The sequence below is a fragment of the Anopheles coustani genome, chromosome 3 (genome assembly GCF_943734705.1).
Source record: "Anopheles coustani chromosome 3, idAnoCousDA_361_x.2, whole genome shotgun sequence".
Lineage (NCBI taxonomy): Eukaryota > Metazoa > Arthropoda > Insecta > Diptera > Culicidae > Anopheles > Anopheles coustani.
The window spans coordinates 68,685,212-68,695,005 of NC_071288.1; the positions used below are offsets into that span (position 1 = coordinate 68,685,212).

Below are 9,794 nucleotides of genomic sequence, written 5' to 3' on the forward strand. Positions count from 1 at the left end.
GTTACCGATGAACCAATCGTTCATTCAATTATTTTCGTTTCCAAGACAAACTCTCCTGCAACTCCTACGCGGAATGATATAGGCCTTCCTCTCTTACCTGAGACCCCTCCCATGGACTGGACTTTCTAACGGCACGTGACGTGTCAGCATAATTACAGTATCCGTTAGGATATTTGCACGCCAGCCTACCTTTCTGCCTTCCCACGATGCGCCACGTGTTGATTATGCCCTCTAATCCGTTCGTTGTTTTCCGTTTATACAGTACAGAGTACAATAATGATAAGCTTGTTAATGGGGTTTTCAACGGCACCACAATGTCTGATTTGTGGCGAATAATAAAGGCATTGGTTTCCGTTCATTAAGGGGAAATCATGCGTTGCTAAGAGACGTCAGAGTAACACAGGTTCTGTTTCGGGGGAAAACGGAATTATGGTAATGATGTAACGATGCTGTTTACAGCGGTAGTGTTTTCGATTTGAGATCGACGTCGAATTTGTTCTTGGTTTTGTGTTCTTCTGGCGTTGCACTAACTTCGATTTCGAAAAGGATGAAGCTAAATATATTTGCAAGTTATTTATGTCGTTAAAAGGGTTGAAACATTCGTTTACGCAAAAAGTTTACGAACCCATTGCTTTGTACATACTTGGCTAATGTCAGTACAATCCTAGGAGAAAAGAAACAGCGCTGATGTTGAAATTTTTTTATTATAAACCAATCGAAAAAAAAACAACTATAAAATACTAGAGCAGACAACTTTGTGAATTGTACCGTTTCGTATCCGGGAATTCCGATGGATGAGCACTACTACAACTTTCTGCGCGGAGGTTATCGCATGGAATAGCCGAGATACGCTAGCCGCACCATCTACGATGTTATGCATCTATGTTGGATTGAGAATCCCAATCTGAGACCAACATTCGATAAGCTTGCCAAGGTTTAAAATGCAATGCTTCCAAAGGAGCTGCAAGACGTAAGTTACTAATTCTGAACCTCCTTTTCCTCTTTAATTACACTTTCCTTCATTTTCACAGCATTTCATGGACTTCATTTTCCGATAGCTGGCGGGTGTGGTCCGATGTAGTGGCGTTTCCACAGCGCAGATGTGAGCCGAGATTGCCACATTACTTCCCCATCAAATTGGAGTTGCCGGTCGAACAGCGACTGTCACAATGACGATAACTCCTGTCGATCTTCCAGATGCGTGGTGGCTCACGTCCTGTGGGTCGATGACATCGGTGATGAGGCTCCCGGCGACTGCCTGATGATTTCATCGATACCGAAGTGGATTATTACTCTTCGCTAGGGTCGAGCAGCGATGACTGGGACGCTGGTAGGTGTTGCACTTGTTGCAACACGGCTTCTTGGTGCAGCGTTTTGTGCCGCGTGCTCCTTCGTCGTACTGTGCTCCTGGTACTGTGATCACAGCGTTGTCACCAGTTGTAGAACTGCGTATAGCTGTGATCAGATCAGGAACTGTAATCACGTCGTTGACACCAGTTTGTGGAACTGCGTATAACTATGATCAGATCGGACGCTTCGTGGAACAGCGATCACGGCGGGCGCTTCGTAGAACAGATCAGGTCAGGGGGGTCAGGTTGATAACGTTCTGCGATAAAGATCAACAGTGAAAAAGGCAGGCTGTTAAAGCCTTGGGAGACCAACGGGTACCGACAATTGTCCAGTTGACTGCAGTGCCGTCTGCATCGTTCAGAGTTAGTTCACAACGTACCAACTTCCATCAGCCCTGGGAGTGAGGTCCTAAAGATGTCTGGCCACTTCGGGTTTCTGTCCATCATTGCGTTGTTTGTCGGTGAACGTAAGTTTTCGATAGTCTTTGTAGACTCCAAAGCTAAACCGCGAGTTGCACATCTTAAGCTGCTAATAGACGGATGCAAGTTTCATGTAAAATAAAATTTCTAGTTTTCTAGAAATTCTTCTCTGTCTCATGGGGATTGGTGTTATTGTTGACAAAACAAATTTACAAATTTAAATAAGCATCGTGTTTTGTTTGTGTAGTTTGTTTCTATTGCTTGAAAACGTGACGTTACGAATTACTTCTTGCTTTGTCAGTGACTCAGCATCGCTGAAAATAAATTTAACGGCTGTTTCAATAACTCTTCAATTGCCGCTGCCACACAGACCGCGTTCCGCAGCGCGTTGTCAAATTTGACAACGCAGAAACTACTCGATTTGCTTGATCCTAGCGCGTTTTGCGTAGCCGCGAAGCCTCTCGCTCTATCTCAAAGATGTCCCGTTCTACCGAAAGCTCTGATTTGTCTTTTCAAAACAATTCAAATATTCAACGTTAACTATAACGGACAACTAAACGAGTGTTCTAATATTCTCGTTTCAATGATAGGGAAACTGTATTAGGTCGTTATAAATTTACACTTATATATGCGACGTTATATTTTCCATTCTATGAAGACATTCTACAACGTTTACTGATAATGGTTTTATTATATTGGTAAGACGTGAACGAAAGGAAGGGATGGAGACGTTGTAGTCAAACAAGTGGCTAGAGCTATTGAAGGAATACATGGCGCAGACAAAATGGATCATTCTGGGAGAAATGTGTACGGCTGGTGGGAATAAGGAAAGGTGACCTTTCCAGAAGGATATAGGAAGGGACATAGAGAGGAATATGGGACAGGAGTTCCGAAGCGTCAGTGGAGTCCAGGAGAAGTTGGGCGATTAAAGTAGCTTGAGTGTTCCGGTGGCGAGTCTGAATCGAGGATAGCCCCAACAATTGACACCGCGACTCGTAAGGCGGGAGGGAGGAGGCATTGCTGCCGAGAAGACGCCTCACCGCCAGACGCGTGAAGCGTTCGTGGCAATGACACCTGTTAGGGTCCATACCACGGAAGCATACGCGAGCATCCGTCTGACCCAACAACAGTAAAGCGCCAGCAAGAAGCGCGGGTCCCGCACCTCCGATGCTAGGCGGGATATAAGCCTGCCAGCAGAACGACAAGGTGACATCCAGCCACACCCCAAGGTCCTTGATAGCCGACACCCGCGACAAAGCTACCCTACCAATATAGTAGTCGTGGGTCACCCCAGCGGATCGACTGAAGGATATAACACAACAATTAAATGTGCAAAGCGGTTGAGGGATTCTTGAAGGAGTATGAAGTCGGAAGGAGAGGATATGGGAAGGAATAATTTTACATCGTCAGCAAGCAAGTGCCCGTTATTAGGCACCACACCAAACACCCTCGCTGATCTCCATCAGGTTGCATGTGTGGATGTCACAGGGGGTATGAGCAAGGCCCGTAGGGCCAGGGGCCACCGACTGAGCCTGGCCAACGAAAACGCTTGGACAGTGCATGGTGAAAAGTTTACAGAAGTCTTGAGGAGAGAAAGCGGTCTCTGCGGTGAGAGACATGGAATGGGAAAGGCGGGAGGAACCGGCATCCAGCGCGGATGTTAAAGTACCCCCAAACAAGAATCACATCGAGGGACATCACATCAAGACACATCGAGGGAGTTAAATAGTTTCTAGAAGTATTCCATCCATCCTTTTCACCATTGTCAACACGGGAAAGTAAAATCAAATTAAGAAACATTTATTATTCACATGGAATTTTGGAATAATAAACAACTAAAAATATCGCGAATAATGAAAACCATCTTAACACGAACAATAAACAATAACATGGTATCGTTTATTGAATAATTAACTTCATATCAATAATTGTAACGTCCCTTTTTTTGAAATTGAAGGCATTTCTGGCGTTCAAAAAAGTGCTCGATCCAAATTTTTTGACAACGCGCTGCGTTGTCATTCCCATACAAAACGAAAAACCCACCATTTCTGGGTTGAATACTTGACGCGGTTTAAAAAGCTCTGGAGCGGTAGAGCTTGAAATGCTGCGGCAACCGCGGTGTGTGTGGCGTGCCCGAATCAATAGACATCCCAGCCAGCAATATCTGTCAATTTTTGGTGACGGTCCGCAATCGGGTCTAACGGAAGCACGAAAGACCGTCAATCCAAGCCGATGGGTGCACGCACACATGTAAACTCCTGCTTCACGCACACATAAGCAGTAGAGGCAGCCATTTTTTTATTTTATTATAATTCAATTTATGTCAATAATAAATTCATAATTTCAATGCACATATTCGTTTATTTCAATAAATATACATTGAATTTCAAATAACAACAATTACAATTACAATATTACTATTCGTTACGGTAACAATACGTTTACACTTAAGATGTCCATCCTGTCTCCGTGTAAAATCCGGGAGATGCCTTTTTTACCGCTCTGCGTCCGGATCAGCTCAGCGTCAGAATGCCGGGATGATTCGGGGTATGACTTCTTGGCTGCATCTGTTGAGAGGCCTCTTGCTCAGCACAGCGCCAGAATGCTGGGATATGTGAAACGGACGATGCATTCTCTATCGGCTGCAGCGGTTGAGAGTCATCCGGGACAGCACAGCGCCAAAGAACAGCTGCCGGCAGCTGCCTTCCAAAACACAAACAGCAAACGCGGCTGTTCATTATTCCATCTGTTTCACATATATAACACTACTGATCACGAAAAGAACACTAAATCACATATTTAAAATTGAAATTACTCAGAAACATGTTTAGTCGATCACAATTCACAACGCAAAGGTGGGCAAATATGGCGTCTCGTGTAATGCCCATATCGAAAGCTCCTCTTGCACTGAATTCATCGCCGTCCCATGCACACATTCAAACATCGACAGTCCGCTTGCGGCGGGGATTTTCCTTCTACTCGCCCTCGCCTATGTTTTTGACAGATATTGCTGGCTGGGATTGTTGGTACTGTCAATTCAGAAATGTCATCACAAAATTGCAATGAAACTTTCGTTGCTCAACCACCAAGTTTGGATTATTGAAATATTGCAATGAAATGAAATTATTTCATGTTTCCAGCTCGATAGACGAAAGCACTGAAATAAGCTGTCTAATTTTATTTCATTGAAGTGCAATATATCACCCGTGAATTATCAACGTCACCTAGCCAAGCAGAGTGTAGGGTCGATATAAAGACGGGCCTGAGCAACCAGGAGCCTCTGTTCCTGCGCCCCAACAACCAACTGTGGATCCCGGATGGACCGGCTTTGCAGTGGAACGCTGGGGAGTCGACGCCCATCGCCTGTCCGGGAAGTACTATTGTCAACAGTGAGTAACGGTACGCTTGTTGTATGACCTCTTGGGTCTCTGAAATTGGACTCTCCTTTCGCAGCTGGAAGTCCTACGGCGACCATTACTTGCAGGGGCGGTACGTTTTTTACCCTTAACGGGCAGAATGTAAACATTGCCGACGTTAAATGCGTGGACCGTCCGACGGGCAGTGTGCAGAACACTGATCAAGACTGTGGTGGTGGTGCTGGTACTTTGCTGAACGTGGGCTTCGAGGTGGATAGGGTCGGTTTTGTGACGTACATTCAGTCGTGTTATAACATGCGAACGGCTTCCGTCATCTACACTCGCCATGTGATCGCTGGTGGTGCTATTAACAGTAGGTAACGAAATTGGGAATCTTACACGAGGAGTTGGTACAAATGACAGTTTTCAAATGACGTGTTCCGCATCTCGACAGATAAAATCATTGACCGGTATCGTCCGTCGTTCAAGGCTCAAGGTACGCCACAGGACCATGAACCGCAATCCGCCTACCTTCAACGTGGGCAGTTCGCTCGTTTCAAGCAGCTGCTTGGATCCGAGGATCAGGCGAAGAGCTACATCACCGCCACATCCTTTCTGTCCCGTGGCCATCTGACTCCCGATGCGGACGGTATCTTTCGGCCCTGGAAGTGGGCCACCTACTTCTACGTCAACGCGGCACCTCAGTGGCAGGCCACTAATGGGGGCAACTGGGTGGTTGTGGAGGACGCCGCACGTACCGTATCTGGCCGGCTTAACGAGAAAGTGCTGATCTTCACCGGGGCGCACGAAATCCTAACGCTACCGCACATTGACGGAAGGCAGGTTCCGATCACACTCGCGGCTGACAAAATTCAGGCGCCCAAATGGTACTGGAAGATCATCAAGTCGGAGAGTAAGAATGCCGCCATTGCGCTGGTCAACAACAACGATCCGTTTCGCGAGAGCATGTCGGCCGGGGAGATGCTGTGCAAGGACGTTTGCGATCAGTACGGCTGGTCCAACCAGCACTATAGTAACTGTTCGCGAGGCTACACCTACTGCTGCACCGTTGCCGACCTGCGTCGGGCCATCACCAGCATTCCTGCCGAAGCTGATGCTGCTAACGTGTTAAGCTATGATTATGGAGCCGGCCATGCCGAACTCCGGTAAATGTTGGAGACGGCTAAGAACTACCGGCTCCGAATTAACAGCTCCGAACTAACGGCTCAACAAAGCAACTAATCTCCACGGATCATTGAAAGATTCTTCTTCTTTTTTTGGCGTAACGACCTTGTTGGTCATGCCTGCCCCGTTAAGGGCTTACGAGACTTGTTTCCCTGTTGTACGTGGCTAGTCAGTCCTCCGGTCTCGGATGGGATTCGAACCCACGCCGTCGAGGTGGTGAGCCCTGGCGTGGGCCGATTTTCTAACCAGCGCTACCGCTCGGCTGTCGCAGACCCCCCATTGTAAAGCAAGCCGTAGACGTTGCGAACTTGTACGCGCGAACAATTTGACAACCAGGCATTCCCTATGTTAAGGAAAGGAAAGGAAGATATCCTCTTATATCTTCCTTTCCTTTCCTTAACATAGGGAATGCCTGGTTGTCAAATTGTTCGCGCGTACAAGTTCGCAACGTCTACGGCTTGCTTAAGATTATGCGAGACAAAAAAAAACCGGGTCCCGTAAGCTTGGAATCGTCGGTTCAGAGTCAGTTTCGGAGCCGTTAGTTCGCTCCGGAGTGCCCATCACTATATTATTAATTATGGCGTGCGTGTGGCGATCAAGGTGAAACAGATTGCGATTTGTGTAAAGAACATTTGATTGAATTAAACTAATCATGCATTTATAAACACGTTGGTGGGTCTGGCCATCCCTGCTGTTTTTTCTTGATTCGTTTATCTCAAAATGCAGATGCTTATCAACCAAGATTTCCACCAATAATTCGGAGTTGCGTCGAATGACTTAATAACCATTTCAGTCAGCTACAAACGATTGTAAAGTAAGCGATAAGGTAAACGAATAAAGAACACGAAATAAAAATGCAGACGTTTGAGATTGTTACCGTTTGTCAGATACCACAAATGAGATATTGTATTTTGGCATTTGCACCAAAACGCGTCGGATGAGCTCAAGCTCAAGACGATAAACAACATTTCTTATAAACAACCAGTTAAATTAACAAAATCAACTTAAAAATTATCATTTTGAGTAAGTTTACGGTAACACGTTCGGAGAGTCGAGACGTCTGACCAATGTTATGGAGGTTTTATAGTGCAACGAAGCGAACGGCCAGGCAGAAAGGCTCCTAACGACTTCGACTTTAAAACTACTGAAATGAAAACGCGACGCGCACGGATTAATGTTACCCCTGGCACTTCCAGGTCAAAATTGCGAACCTTTATTTAACATTTAGTTGGTCTTATATACTATAATCAACCCTGTTGTCCCTTCAGCTCTGAGCCCCCTCGTCATCGCCACACCTAAGCCTCCGCCTTGCCGCTTCGTCTTCCACTTTCCAGGAGGGAAACATTCCTCGGTTGACGCGATGTTTCTGCAGGATGTTTGGTCAACAACTCTTCTTCCGCTGTTGCAGTTTGTCCGAGCGGGTTCCGACCTACCCTGGTGGCAAAATCAGCATGCTTTCTCATTCTGTCCAATTGACAATTGATACCCCCAGAACGAGAAAGCATGACGATTTTGCCACCAGGGTAGGCTGTGTTTTGATGACGCGATGTTTCGGTTTCGCCGGCCTTGCGATAGCGATGTGTCATGTACAGCTAGCTTCCGGGGTTGCGGAGTGTTCTTTCTAGCGGCGACTTACAATTTTTAAAAAGCACAATCGAATCTCTAGCATAACGTTTTTCTTGTGCAATCAAATCCTTAAGAGAATATTAAAAACAATCGATTGTAAACTAGACAAACATCAACTGTCCTACACTTGGTGCTTTTTTCAACAGAAAACACAATGTTAAACTTGCATTTGATGACAACACATCCTTGATAAACTGTTTTTGGTTACTTTTTTCACGTTTGTTGGTTGTTTCTTCTTATCAAAACGTTTGGGTAATGCATGAGTCAGAATTGAATTCGTAGCTTTCATTTTGTTGCTCGCTGTTACTAGAATGTACTCGGGAATTCCAGTTGTTTATAGTTTCTAAATACATAACTCAAAAACAAACCGACTTACCGAAGTAGTTGGTGCCAAAGATTCTTAAAATCAGCAAAAGGGAATTTAAAGGGGAACCGGCTGCCGAATAACTGCTTCCGTCAAAATGGGTGTTCTTGTACTTTTTGCTTTGTCAACCTTGTGTTTAGATCCGTTTTGAAAAAAAAACCAATTATGTTCACACAATTTTCCCAAAATAGAACAGCTATTTTATATTTGAGCGATTCATCCAGTTTTTTAAATCTTTCAACTCGTTCGCGTATATTCTATTATTTCGCAAAATTAATACCCGCAGTAAAACAGAAGTATGATGGTATAATGCATCTGGTTGTGCAATAAAGTGCATAATGCTACATTATCGTTGGAGAAAACTTTGGAAAAATAACACGATACTCTATCATTAGATCGGACCGGACGAAATGTCTTCGAGCGTGTTGGGAAAATAGTAACACGTTACCGATGAACCAATCGTTCATTCAATTATTTTCGTTTCCAAGGCAAACTCTCCTGCAACTCCTACGCGGAATGATATAGGCCTTCCTCTCTTACCTGAGACCCCTCCCATGGACTGGACTTTCCAACGGCACGTGACGTGTCAGCATAATTACAGTATCCGTTAGGATATTTGCACGCCAGCCTACCTTTCTGCCTTCCCACGATGCGCCACGTGTTGATTATGCCCTCTAATCCGTTCGTTGTTTTCCGTTTATACAGTATAGAGTACACCAATGATAAGCTTGTTAATGGGGTTTTCAACGGCACCACAACGTCTGATTTGTGGCGAATAATAAAGCCATTGGTTTTCGTTCATTAAGGGGAAATCATGCGTTGCTAAGAGAGGTCAGAGTTACACGGGTTCGGTTTCGGGGGAATACGGAATTATGGTAATGATGCTGTTTACAGCGGTAGTGATTTCGATCAGGGTCGGTTTTCTAAAAAATTGTCGACGTGGAATAACTCCTTCGATAGCAAAAATAATTAAGCTAAATATTTTTGCAAGTTATTTATGACGTCAACATGGCTGAAACATTCGTTTCACGCAAAAAGTTCACGAAACCATTCCTTAGTGCATATTAGGTTATTTTAAGTCCAAACCTAGTCGAAAAGAGAAAACGCTGATGCTGAATCTGAGTATTTTGATATGCTGGCCAGAGTTTTAGACGTAAGTCAAATGTAAATCTCCTTATCAAAGAATCTATAATTGCACTTTTCTTCATTTTAACAGCACTGATCTTCTCACGCAAACCAACAAAGCAAGAGAAAGGTTTCATAAATAATTTCATCTTATTATCTACAGTATGTCCCATAAAAAAATGCGAAAATTGATACATAAGATTGAAATAATTTTTTACATAAAAAATGAAAAAAGAAATTATAATTTTAGTAAGGAAATCGTTTTGAAAGCCTTCAATAATTACATTACTCAATAGGTCTACCATTTTTCACGATCGCCTTCTATAACCGGGAACATATCGTCTCAATGTATCAGTCAGTTTTCGAGAC

General features: G+C 44.4%; 1 protein-coding gene across 1 annotated transcript; it reads left to right on the forward strand.

The window, feature by feature from the left end:
* The first annotated feature begins 4,760 nt into the window (after positions 1-4,760).
* Positions 4,761-6,295, forward strand: LOC131265928 (uncharacterized). Its single transcript, XM_058268255.1, has 4 exons — positions 4,761-4,795; positions 4,998-5,158; positions 5,223-5,498; positions 5,580-6,295. Exons 1-4 carry the CDS (start codon positions 4,761-4,763, stop codon positions 6,293-6,295), a joined length of 1,188 nt encoding a protein of 395 aa, XP_058124238.1.
* The last annotated feature ends 3,499 nt before the right edge of the window (positions 6,296-9,794 follow it).